Source organism: Prenolepis imparis, unplaced genomic scaffold (assembly GCF_030444845.1).
Source record: "Prenolepis imparis isolate NDT839.2.m4 unplaced genomic scaffold, iyPreImpa1.0 SCAF_2, whole genome shotgun sequence".
In the NCBI taxonomy this organism is placed as follows: Eukaryota; Metazoa; Arthropoda; class Insecta; order Hymenoptera; family Formicidae; genus Prenolepis; species Prenolepis imparis.
This window is the reverse complement of record NW_028141160.1, coordinates 8,970,224-8,984,058: the sequence shown is the minus strand read 5'-3', so window position 1 is coordinate 8,984,058 and position 13,835 is coordinate 8,970,224. Positions and strand designations below refer to the sequence as shown.

General features: G+C 37.5%; 2 protein-coding genes across 3 annotated transcripts in view; one reads left to right on the top strand and one right to left on the bottom strand.

Moving 5' to 3' along the window:
* LOC145948980 (magnesium-dependent phosphatase 1) overlaps window positions 1-13,835 on the bottom strand; it is a 162,350-nt gene that overhangs the window by 88,781 nt on the left and 59,734 nt on the right. The gene's annotated exons all lie outside the window — the stretch shown is intronic.
* The window catches only part of LOC145948977 (discoidin domain-containing receptor 2), a 152,226-nt gene that overhangs the window by 87,256 nt on the left and 51,135 nt on the right, over window positions 1-13,835 (top strand). Inside the window, exons 5-6 of the mRNA XM_083058614.1 lie at window positions 9,893-10,040; window positions 10,798-11,102. Coding sequence (XP_082914740.1) covers window positions 9,893-10,040; window positions 10,798-11,102 — 453 coding nt within the window. The remainder of the gene's footprint in view (window positions 1-9,892; window positions 10,041-10,797; window positions 11,103-13,835) is intronic.

Below are 13,835 nucleotides of genomic sequence, written 5' to 3'. Positions count from 1 at the left end.
TTCATGCAAACGCTGTATAATCCATTCGATCTCATGATTATTCACCGCTCTATCGCTAAACAATTCAATTACTAATCCCGATTCATTTTTCCTCATTATGGACAAAATCCATTAACGCAATTAATAATTAGTTTGAGATTTATCCCATTGCAAAAAATAATTAGAAAAACATAATAGGATTAACCCATTATAATTATATACTAAAAGATTCAAATATTTCTATAAATTTTGTTGTAAATGAAATATTGTTGCAACAAGACAGTTACGATAACAAAAAGACACATTAATAAATGTACCTATAAGTGATATATCAAGTTGCTTCAATTTAAAAAAAATATGTATATACATATATTCAGCAGATTTTTATTAATAATTTCTCTAATTTCTCTTAATAAAATTGAAGAAATATATTTTCTTTGAAGATAAACGTGAAGTGGCCATGTAGAGAAATCCGATTAATTATTGTACGAGGAAATGAGATTAACTTGGCAGACACTCGCAGAAGGAAGCGAAATTTTTGCTTCCGCAGCAAATATACCCGAGACAGCAAATATTCTCTTTCCCGCGTACCATGCTGCGGGAAATTTTTCCAGGGTTTCACGGAGATACCTCGACGAGAGAAGAAAAACGAAGACTCGTGCGCGCTAAGCCTGGCGATAAGAAACCATGAGGTCCTTAACAGTTTCAAGAACAAAAGAGGAGTTTTAATCTTTTTCTCCGAAGTAGGTACGCAGTTGTGCGCGTGCAAGATGCATTGCATGCACCGACGTAAAATGACGCGAATAGGAAAAATACTAATAATAATTGTCACGAAAAGGAGACGAAAGGCACTGCAGCTTCAAAAGACCGCCAGAGGTAATTAAAGCTCGAGGCGTGACCTTTCTCTCGCTTTCTCTTTCTCTCTCTCTCTCTTTCTCTCTCTCTCTCTTTCTCTTTTCCATCTTTCATCCCCTCTCGCGCGAAGAAAGAGAGAAACACCTTCTAACTCCTTCCGCCGCGGCTGCAACGCTCGTCTCAATAATAAATACCCCACGTCAAAAACGACCCCACTTCTCATTAGTCTACGCGGCACGGCATGCTTCCATCGACGGACGGGAGATTAAATAGATTTTCTTGGAATCTCCGGCGTAGTAAATTTGCCCAAGTGCAGCTTGCACAGTTCGCAGCCTGCAGGAAATGGTACGTTCCGCATAGAGAAGTTTTCTCGAAACGATCATATTTTTTTCTCACTCAAGTTTTCAGTTTTTAACGAATATTTAATTATTTAATACATTCTCTATATTATCGAAATATCATGATTAACGTAATTAAACGAGAAAAAGAATTGAGAACGATAGAATTATATTCCGTATGTATAGAAGAATCGATATATGCTCGTAATAATTTAGTTTGTGAAATTTATTCATATAATTACGAACAAGTATCTTTTATTATTGAAGCTCAAAATAAGTAATCTCAAATACACAATAGCAGCTTCATTATACTATTATGCAGATTCTTAATATGTGGGGAAAACGAGTAATTATAGAAGAAAAGATAATTATATGGTTATATATAAAATTGTTGCAAGACAATGTGATTTAATAACAAAGAGAAATACGAATGAAAATACATTGTTCAAAACTATAAACCGTTTCTTGTGTATAAAATAGTATGCAATTTTTTAATAAGATAATTATCTTTATTAAGATAATTATTTTATACATGGAAGCTTTTTCATATTTCCTAGATAACGCCTTATCTTAATTTCTCGACAACATCCGTAATTAATTTTCCAAACTTACATTATCTCGAGTATTCTGTCTAAACTTTTTCTTGAAAGCATTAATTACTTTATATTTAATACTCGTCACACATTTTTATGTTTCTATGTAGATGTAGACTATTTGTGTACTTTTAATCAGCACATCAAAGTCCATCAATTAAGCTGCAAACATTAACAAATTACCCCAAAAACAGTTTGTGGATTTTGATCGTAAAGTTATATTCCGTAATACGGATTGTGTATTATAAAGTGTTCACATTTTCCAAATCTTACAAGGGGAGTGTCAGACGTGCCCATCACCGATTCAAACGGCGATTTTTTTATGAGTAGTACTCAATAAGAAACAAATTCTGTTAAAGCGAGAGAACGCGCTTCTCAAGCATTCGTCTGAAAAAAAATATTAAAGATTTCGAATCTCCCCGTGTGTGACTTATTTTTTTCTTTTATTTTTTATAATTTATTTTTTTTGTTCCCAGCAACATTTTAACATTAAATAAATAAATATTACGCGAGTTTTTTAATGATTGACATTTAATTTTTAACATTTTGTTCCATATATTTTAAAGAAAATTCGTGCACACACACCCAAGCCACACACATCCAATATTTATTTTGAATCGGTGATGGGCACGTCTGATACTCCCCTTGTTAATTTGAAACATCAATCGTTTAAATAAAGCTATATATACATATAATATAAACTAAAAAAATTGCGCGATTTATATATTTTTATTTCCAAGAAAGCATGATCATAAAAAAAGCAGTTATTCTCAGTCGTAATAAAATACAAATGTAATCTTTTAAAGGACAATGCTGTAGAAGAAGATAAAAGCAAAAGACAGTCTACAAAGAAAACAATTATGGATATCTTTTATTCTCCGTGGACCACATGCTGTGTATCGTTGCATATACGCTAGAAACTGAAAGAACATCTACAAATTGACCGTGTTCACGTTGTTAAACGTTTATATCCACGAATATTATATCTTGTCTCTTGTTTTTGACGAGACACAGATAATATAAGCTATTTGCTTGCAATTATATCGGAAAATTGCTTGAAAATAATGGACCACTCATTCACGTTGATAAAAATGTTAACGACATGTTTATCAACGACGTTTGTGTCAACGATATTTGCAGGTATGCACTACACTTAAGATATAAAACAAACTTACGAAAGGTGCTTACGCCGGAACATCAAAACTGTCCATTTACTTCTTCCGTCGCAGCCATAGTTTTTAATGAGCGCCACTGTATTTCGCAGTCCGCTTTCGAACCTTTTTTCTACCTTTTAGCTTGTTATCTTGTTTAGTGCGACGCAAGCAGTTAAGAAGAGACGTATTACTTTTAATAGGTGTCAGAAGTTAAAAGCATATTCGAGATGCCAGAATAATGTAACGGCGACAAATCACTTTGACTGGTGGATAAAAAAAAACTATATTCGTGGAATTAACTGAAAAATGTCGACGTGTATTACATTTCTCTCGATTGGAGTGAAAATACAATACAATATTACGAGCAAAAAGTATATGAGCAACGTGAATCGTATCGTATCGTTTTATTTGTACAATTTGTCTTTTATATATAAAATGATTAAAATCTTCGAAACAACGCTCGTAAAAGGTACAGTTAATCAGAGCGGAGTTCCATTTAACATTCAAAGAAGCGACATATCGGTATATGCCATCAGTTTTGAAATGGCTCTTAATCACGGCTCTCGGCAGAGTACAATGACCCGCGGCAACTGACATGTCACCCTCTTTTTCCCCAGATTTTAACAACGCAAAGTGTTCTATACGTTACATTTTAAAATGACACTTAATCACGAAAGTTCATGTAGTAAACGCGAATACCACCGACACGAATAACGCTTTTCTAGTTGGCTATCGATGAAGCGAATAGTATCGATTGCCGCAATAATGTATACAAAATTTTATTCAATTTACCATAATATTCCCAAGCGTCATACTATCCTCTATAATTAAGCGTAAATATTAAAATTTTCAAACATTTAAATATTTAAAATTTGAAAATTCAATAGAAATCCGATTTGCAGAAAATTCAATGAGTCTCAATATATTATCTCTCTATAAAATTATATAATATATATATACATTTAATTTTCCCCGAGCAAGTTGCAATCATCTGTAAAATCTATATAATTAAAAAGTAACTTTAGAATAACTTTTGCAAGAGTAATGATTATGGAAATGCTCGTGAACAGATGACAGATTTAGCTTCTTGATCCATCATTATCCCTTCCAGGCACGAGCCGGACTTGGTCGGCTTTCCTCCCCTCCGCGCGTGAATTCGAGCAGGAGAGAATTCTGTGTGCGGAAATCCGATAATTGTCAGGGGATAAGTGCGCAAGCGGGGTGAATGAGAGACGGATGCGTGCGTGCGGAGCGAGCGGACACGCAAGCGACTTGCTCGCGTTGATTCCCGGACGATGCCGGTTCCGCCTAAATCACACACTGTTTCCAGATAGCCGCGACGATGGGGGTGCGGAGGTCGGGGAAAAAAATTAAGGAAACAACGCGGTGCGATATTGCCGTCACTGTGTCGGTTGTAATGTTGCACGCACAGGAAGCCGGGGACATTAGCGAAACGCGTCCGCGGAATAATTCACTGGCGTGTCACGACACGCGCGTGCGTGCGTGCCCGACGCTCCACGGTGTGTAAAATTGCAATTTAAGTGTAACCTGTGCGAGAGCGATAGCCCCAGAGTTCGTCGGTACGAGATACACCTACGTGTCGGATCAACAGCGACTGCGATATGTCCCGCGAACGCGATATCGCGTAATAACTCGCATCGCGATAACGGCGCGCATTAACGTTACGCTTTTATTGCATATCGAGATCGACAGATGTAATAATAGATAAAGATCGACGTGAATTTTCGAGAACGATATGGCAGTATGTTTCGCGATTGAAAATTACAGTCAAAAATCAAGTGGCTCTGATTGATCAATATCCTATCATTTTGATTACATTCTTGATCAATTTTGACATAGAGAATTTAAGAATATCATGTGATTAAAAAATAATATTTATATAGTTTTATAGAGTTTTCGCAAAATTAATACTTTGGGAATCTCTTGTACTATTTCTTATAAAAGTAAATTTTCTAGGATACAAAAGATATTAAATTTGCAATAAAAAATATTTAAAAAATGCAAGATAATATCTTTTTAATATTCGGAGGAAAAATTTATGTCTATGTTTAAAGAAGCCGAATTGAGTTACCTTCAAGCAACATGCGTTTTTGATCAAACGAATATTTTTTGTGGATAAAAGGCCGATGGAAGCGGAATAGTAGAACCATAATCGGTAATAGATAGAGGACGTCCTAAAAATATCAGCCCATCGACGAGCGAAATTCCAATAGCGTCATTCAAGAGAAGTGCATGAAAATATTCGCGGAGGCAGCCACCGTCACGACATGCATGCGCCAACGCAATAAATTCGTTTTATGCGACGCTTCGACAGGCAAAAAACGAACACGGGCATAAGTTATGAACACTTCAAAATCGCGCACGAGAAAGAAGATCACGGTTCGCTTGGCTCACCAAATTTTTTCGTCAACTTCTTTCCGTCTTCTTAAAGCTTCCAAAACCATAACAGAGCGAGAGCTTCGAACATTTGCAAAGTTAATGTAAAAAGTTATATAGCGCGCCATGAAAAAAGTATTTAAAAAATAATTAAAGAGTATGAGAAAACTTAAAAATTAAAACTTAAAATTTATTCAAATTAGATACAAAGAGGAACAGAGAAAGAGAGAGAGAGAGAGAGATGTTATTAGTAACGAGCACAAAGATTAAAAATTTAATAAATTTCGAATACATGAAGAATAAGAATATCCTTTGCAAAATTAATCGATGAAAAAAAACTGAACTGAGTTTTAGCAAATATTTCAAATCATCCTCATCCGAATTATATATCTCTGCACTATTTTTAAATCGCTTTAAAGTATATTTACGAATATGTAAAAATGGGGAAAATGGGGTTAATCTTACTCAATATCAATCGCGATAAAGTCCGGCAAAAAAGCGACTCATCCTCTAAATGATATCTGAATTTAGAAAGTTTATAACCGCATCTAGTATCCTTGAGATGCATTTCGATCGTGACGTCGTCGAAGATGCATATTTACGAGATACACTTCCACCGTAAACTGCGCATGCAGCTATTACGATTTGAAGAAGCTGTCACGATAAAGTTCCATCGAACTGCTGCATCTTCTTGACTCTTTTACATTGTGCACATCCCTTTCCACCATCGTGCACTCGTTTCTGTCTCGAGAAAGTGCCAGCTGCATAATTTTGCAACCCCGGTGCAACGCGATAGACGTATAAGACCCGACAGATGTCCCATCTCGTACTCGGTCACGTCGTCTGGTTGTCATTCGTTTGCAAAATGGGGCTTACTATTTTCATTTTCTGTTCCGTCGACGTTCCTTAATTCTGACATAAAAGTAACTTACGTTCCGTCTAACTACACATTTGTCTTATACATTTTACCAACGATTACATAATACGCGCATTGTATCAATATATCTCGAGTATTGATTGACTTTCCTGGAGATTAATTCGTAAAATCAAAAGATTTAGATTAAGATTTATACGTTTGGATAATTTCGTTTTGAAACATACACGTTATTATAAAATTTGTACAAATTATTATTGCCTATAATTCCACGAACATAAAATAATGTTAAGTATATATATATTTTCTATACGACCAAAGAGTCTCGAACATTATCTAAGACCATTACAGGTCAATACTACCTATAATGGTTCGTCACTTAACATTTGACCCCCATAGACACGCAGCAGAATGCACCCAGACACGCAAAAGTAGAAATAAAAGAAGCAGGAAATTACGTTGAAAAAGCACGTGAAATAGTATCTTATGTCGTCTAATTTTCGAAACTTTCTTTTTCTAGCAAATGTAATAAACAATAATAACTGTCTATTTCGCGCACACAATGCTTTAAATAATACATGTATGCATATCATATGATGCACAATGATTCATCTATACATTGGGCATTTGTGTAATGACGCCCGAATGAAACATTTAATTTGACAATTTACATATGATGATTAGATGATTAATAGCTCATGAAAATGGTAATTACGCTCATGAATCAACAATCTAATGCAAATTAATACTACGACATAAATTGAAAATGATGGATATTATACATGTATTTAATATTAAAAGTATTGCAATCAAGTTTGACGCAAGCTGATTAATTTTATTGATTACGAAGACATATGAAATATTTCAATATAGCATATAAAAATTAAATCTCTTCCTTATATATATTAATATATTATATAATAAATTTAGTTCCTGTATATATAAGGCATGTGTATATAACAAAAAATATTTATCAGTACCTATATTTCTGTGAATAAATAATAATCTTAATTTATATTCTACCAGAGAGATATGCTTATTCGTATATCTCTTATTCAAAAATATCTTCAATTTTTCGTGTTTCAAACTTCCTGTTATTCATACAGTTACTAACTTTGATACGTTCCCAAACTATCGCAAAGACAAATACGTATACGGACATTCATTTCACTCTTTAAACACAAACGTATAGACAGTTAACTTTCAAAGATGCAAGATCTTATTGCTACGCCATTGTGAGAACCGGCAGCAACATAACGCGCAGCTGAAATGGGTCCCTGGTTGCCATGAAATGAGGAAGAATCGACCCCCAGATAGAGGGAAAGGAAGGTTTTTCACCCAGGGTGCAGTAAGCTATCCGTTGGTAAGGAGGTAAAGGCTCGCCTTAGGGAATACTTTCGAAGTGTCTGTTTCTGGAAGGAGAGTAAGGCCGCGCGCGGGATCCGGCGGGCGGAAACAAGGATTGCCAATGGAAAGTCGTGAAACACTTTTACGTCTTGGTAGCGGTAATTGAACTTTGCTATGTGTTCGAATAGTATTCTCAAAAGATTGCGAACCTATAGCAGCGCAATTTTGAGATAGCGATCGTTAAAGGCAAAGAAAGAGTGAGTTAAGAAGAGCGAAAATAGGAAATAAACTGCCAAACTTTCGATATGCAAACGAGATGAAGAGAGATCAGCTGTTTGACGGACGAATAACGTATGTGAGATCTTATGTACGATATTATATAAGAACGTCCCGAAGGATCATGGATATTGGTTATACCTTCACGTAGAGTCCCGTGTAAAGAGTGCGACAGGCACGTCGACAGTAGTACAGTAGTCGAGGTCAACGCATGGGTACACCGAAAAGTGGTAGAAGGTGGCTAAAGGCATAAAACGTATGTTAGGCCACGGGATGTGCGCAGAATGCCCGCCACAAAATGCTTTGTCACGCGACTATGTGTTGCGAGACCGTCGTCGCACATATACACTTTTACAAGTTTAGCGGATAACGATACACGCCATTTACGCCTCCCTTAAGAGAAAACACGCGATTGTATGTATGTGTCTACACAATACAAGATGTATCGAAAGTCGCGTATATCATTTTATATTTTCTTTTTACGAAAAAAATAATTGAATTACCATTATTTATAATATTTCAATTTTTAACTATTACATCATATTTAACATATTATATATATGTATATTATACATTCTAATATATGTATATATAATTTTATATAATAATCTTATTAATCACAGGTTCGGAATTAAAATTTTGTTAAAGTACACTGAGTTTGAACTTGACTTCTTATCATATATTTATGTAGTTTTAATTTTCAATGTTAAATAACTCGATAATTAAATGCCGTCAGACTCGCGTGGAAGAAACATCACCTTCGAGTCCATCGGAGAACCTGTAATTAAAGGAGAGAAAGCGCACAACTTCCGATACACCCCGTATAATATGTACCATGTAGCCTGCTATGTGTTCGCGTCACGTATACCTATGTACATAAGCGTACCTGGCTATCTACTCACCATGGGCAACGCGCCACTTCGCGTGATCTCGTGGGACCGTACCACCCGCCCGCACGTCCCGCGCCCTTCATACACGGTACACACCACCCTACACACCGCCGTCGGATAAACCGCTTATTTTATTCATAAACCCACAACGTGGAATCAATATTGCACCGTCGCCCCTGCACGCTCGAGGAGAGAGAGACGTCGTCAACGACGGCAACACGTTCGCCGCCTCGACGGGGATCAGGGAATGCGGACGTTTAACTCAACCCTCTCTCGCTTTCCGTCACCCTCCTGCCTACACTTGCCGCGAACCCTTCGTCCCTTCGTCGATTCGCAGGTCCGTGTTGGCTTCCCTGTGTGTCTACATACATGTATATTTCTCTTTCTCCCTCTCCTTCACCCTATGCGTCTGTGTCGGAGCGTGTCTAACGCGGTGGAATGTAGAGTGAAATTAGTCCTTAACCCCCGTCTGATCCCCTGGAACGCGATGTCCATTCTATGACAGGACATATCCAAGTCTGAGAGGAAGAGAGGAGGGAATGGTGGTATTTCGCGCTGCTGTGAAGCGCAGGCATTGTCCGGACGATATAAATGTCAACAACTACTGTCAGACAATCGCGACATTCCAAACGGGATATAAAGTAACGCGTCGGATGCTTTTTCCAACCTGCCAGGCTCGTTGATTGATATGTTGCTAGGACGCTACACGGATTCACGAAGGCTGTCACAAATTCATTAACGAATACCGAAATCTGATGCGACATGACAATAGTTCGATCACAACGTTGTAATGACATAATTTCTCAATAATGTAATTTTCTTTCTTTCTTACGTATGCATAAGATAGCATGTAAAGCTTATAATTATCTGAAGAAAATATACGATACCAATTTTTTTAATTTTTATCTCGAAAATCTTATATCTTGAAAATTGATATACGCTGTTTTTACATTCACCAACTATTCCTATGTCTCATCAGCATCGATTTCGGGGTGCGATATGGCAGTACAAAAAGCACGATAAAACGAGGAAAGGTCCACGTGCCCAAATATCACACGAGGTTAATGTAACGCCGCTAAAAGAGAGCTAATGAGACTCGCACCGAGCGAGTCTGGTAAAACTCAAACGCCATGGTGGACCGAAAACTGAAATTGTCCTATACTTGAACCAGCTCTTTCTGTGCTTTCAGGTAATAATGGGTAACACGAACACGTATTTGGAGTCCAAGCACGAGCTGCAGCCGCCTCTGTGGGCGAGCAAGATCCGTTTTCTGCCCTACAGCTATCACAGGCGGACGGTTTGCATGCGGGTCGAGCTCTACGGGTGTTACTGGAGCGGTAAGCTGTTTGCACTCGCCAATTTTCGTGAAACTTGCCCCGGACCGGTACACCCGACGGACTGTCCATTAACCCTGATACCGGCTGCGGCCAGAGCAAATTTGCTTTTCAAAATCTTGCTCGTATAATTCCGTTTTCACCCGGGAATCGAATTAGCTACGGGCGTCGAATAGATGTTCTCAATGCCGAAAATGCGATGAATCATTAGCGCGCATGTTAGACTATTACCATAATTGAAACGCGTATGAATATTTTATTTTACTAATGGTTTAAACAAATATATATGAGTTAGAAATTATATATAGGTGATAAGATGAGTTGACGTGTGAAAAAAATCGATTCTTGAATTTATACATATTTGCAATGCTTTGCAATAAGCGAAAAAAGTATGGTTTAGCTATACTTTTATATTACGAATGATTTATTTCATAATCTCTAATCCGTTTAAAAAAACAACGGTTTTAATTTATATTTATACGCTTTAATCAATGTTTAAAAAATTACTAAAAGATTTTATATAACACATACACTCACACATACATAATCACGCATACATTATATATGTGCGTCCATTATCTGTCGATATAAAATTTATATTTACTATAAATATGTATATATAAAATATAGACACCACATATGTATATCCTCTTTATGTATCGATATAAACTAAGACTCGCCTAACTTGTTTTCAAACAAATCGAAGACAGTATATCGCGATCGATAAAAGGGTCACCATCGTATCTTTTTACTTCCACAGACGGCGTGGTGTCCTACTCGATGCCCCAAGGCGATAAAAGAGGCAACGGATGGGAATTCTTCGACGCGACCTACGACGGACACTGGGACGGCGAGTTGCGCCGTGGTCTGGGTCAACTGACGGATGGTAGAACGGGGCCTGATAATTTCAAAATGTACTACGAGAACGATCGCGCCCAAGGCTGGGTTGGCTGGAGAAATGATAGCCGCAACCAGCCGGTCGAGATCAAGTTTGAGTTCGACAAAGTCAGGGAATTCTCCGCCGTCCATATCTACTGCAATAACGAATTTACCAGAGGCGTCCAGGTTCGTACAGCTAAATAGTATATTTAAATATGTATATTAACTCTTGTATATGTATATTAACTCTTAACGAAGATAAATCTTCATTTTTCTCTATGAATATGATTAAAATAACAAAAATAGAATAATGATTTAATAATATCGCAAAAAAAGTATGGCAACTAGTTATATAACTCGTTACATTTATAGTGATATTTTAATAATATTTTATTACGATTACGTAGAAATATATGACGCAATTTTTTTTCTATTGAAATTACCTAATACATGCGATATATCAAAAATCGAAATACATAAAAAAATTCGCGCGGAAATAGATCTTTTTCTTTTTCCTAGATAAAATATATTCCACTTTAAACGCATGTGCAATCGGTTTCGTCGTGATTCCGCACGGATAACGATCCGGGAGAACTTAAAGAATCCAGGTGATCAGAACGGAGCACGCGCCGCTTCTATATCGAATTACTTTCCCTATCCGAGATTCTTCCGTGAACTCGTTGACGCCGAGGAATCGTTTACCTTCGCTTTAGCGACATTATTCCTTAGTCCCCGTCAGGAATGCGCAAGCAGCGTCGATCAACATGCTCGCCATCCACGGGTTCTTCGTGATCCTCTCTACCTTTTACCATCACCATCCGCTAAGTCGTTCGCACAGCATCTGGTCGGCAAAAGACGCACCCTCTCCCTTCCTTCTTTTTCCCCTTCTCACCACCAAGCTTGATTGAATATTCTACTCGACGCTTTATCAGGTAGACGCCCATTGAATATCAATACACCGTAGAGCAGCAATTCCGGCAGTTTGATATCTGCCACGGTCTCTGTGCACCGAGTCGGCTATTAGCCACGTTATTTCACGAGGAATCTTGCAAATCCCAATTGGGAATTCATACACATGTTATTGCGACATGCGTCGTTTAGTTCGAATTCAAGCACCGGAATCGTTGATATTTGCAGGGAGGATTTTCATATAATAGTAATTATATATAATTGTAATAAATCGCGTTATACAAAATGCATAATAATAAGTTATTTATCGATTGTAAATATCAACATCGTGAATCGCGCTCTCTTGGATGCGGAATTTCTTGAGCGAATTTCTTACACTCTTCATATCCAGGACGTTTCATACCGCTGTTTCGTAATCTCAACTTTTATTCGCGAAACTTAAGAGCAAGCCGGAAAATTTGAGCAGAGATACTTGATGGAAGAAAAACAATTCCCGGATGCCTCTTGAGAGGCAGATAGGAAACTTTTCGCATCATTCGCCATATCCGTGATTCAGCGCGTTGTAGCCGCGGAAATGAGTTCGCGGGGACGGCTTATAAAGAGAGATTCCTCGTGCTTACTCCGAGTTATGATTCGATCCATTGTTGTAATTTCCGTTTGGTCGCAAATCGCGACCTCGCCGCGTCGTCCTACGCAGATCTGATGACTCGATAATATTATGATAGCCGACAATTTACATACAGGTTCGTGGTACTTTTATTAAATCAAAGCGCTATAATGCACTTTTCTCATTATAGTTTGCATCTTGATACCTCGATTATAATAAGAGATAGCAGGCAACAATGCGAGACCCGAATAGAATAGGAATAATATCAATTATTAGGCGAAATATTGCAAGTCGAAGCGCAACCGAGAAGAAAAGGGAGAGAAAATGACAGCGCGTATATTATAGCATATAAACGATCGTCATTCGTAATTATGTATTACGCCGGCTATCTAGTGACGTCATGCCGAAAATATGGAAACTCGAGATCTCTCCAACGACACAAGTCCATGCCGCATATATTGCATGTTTCATCATATCCGAGACAAATCCGCTTTAAACACGCGTGCGTATTCTGTCATATGCTACAGTTCGTTTAAAGGTTCGACAGGGCGTACGGTGAAATATGTATGGGAGATTATTGAACGTTGCCAGAAACGGAAGCATCCGAATTTTGATCCGAATAAAATTGCCTCGAATAATTCTTTCGCGCTGAAATCGCAGGGGACAGAAGAGATTATGTCGTAATACCGTATTACGCAGATCTCTAACTATTACTAATTTTTATAGCCGTGGAAAAAATATTTATTACTAACATACCTTATTTAAAAAATACGCAATTATTAATAGTTGTAAAAATTTTACTGATTATTCGCGTAAAAGTATCATTAATTTTCGTAGAAAGAATAAACTCGTTGCTATTTCGACATAGGTTCTTTTAACACGAAAAAAATTCACTACGTATGTTATATGAGTAAATAACTTTTTTTAATCATTATAGTAATTGGACAAAAAAGAAATGACGATCAATATTTCGCGAGTAAAACCGCGAGTACAAGTGAATATTACGCATATTATAGGGAATATTATGTAGTATCGATTGCGGATATACGTATGGAAAATTGTTAATGAAAGCACTGACCCAGCGATCTATGTATAAACGGGACTTGGCAGTACTTGAAGTGTGTCGTTGCGGATCCTTCAAATATGAACACTCCGGATAGTTTTGCGTTACTAAAAACACGGTAAAATCGTTCCATGTTTTTCAGGAGGACCGATATATCCGGCTGTAGCAGCGGTATTCGACCAACGATTGCCGCGAAAATCCACGGGCGTGCGTACTCATCCGTGCATGTGTGTGTGCATGCATGAGTGCGTGCGTGAGTGCGTGTTCGCAATGCGAAATAGTGAATATCTCGCACAAAGCGCAAATACAGCCACGCGGGCGGACGATCGCGGTATAAACG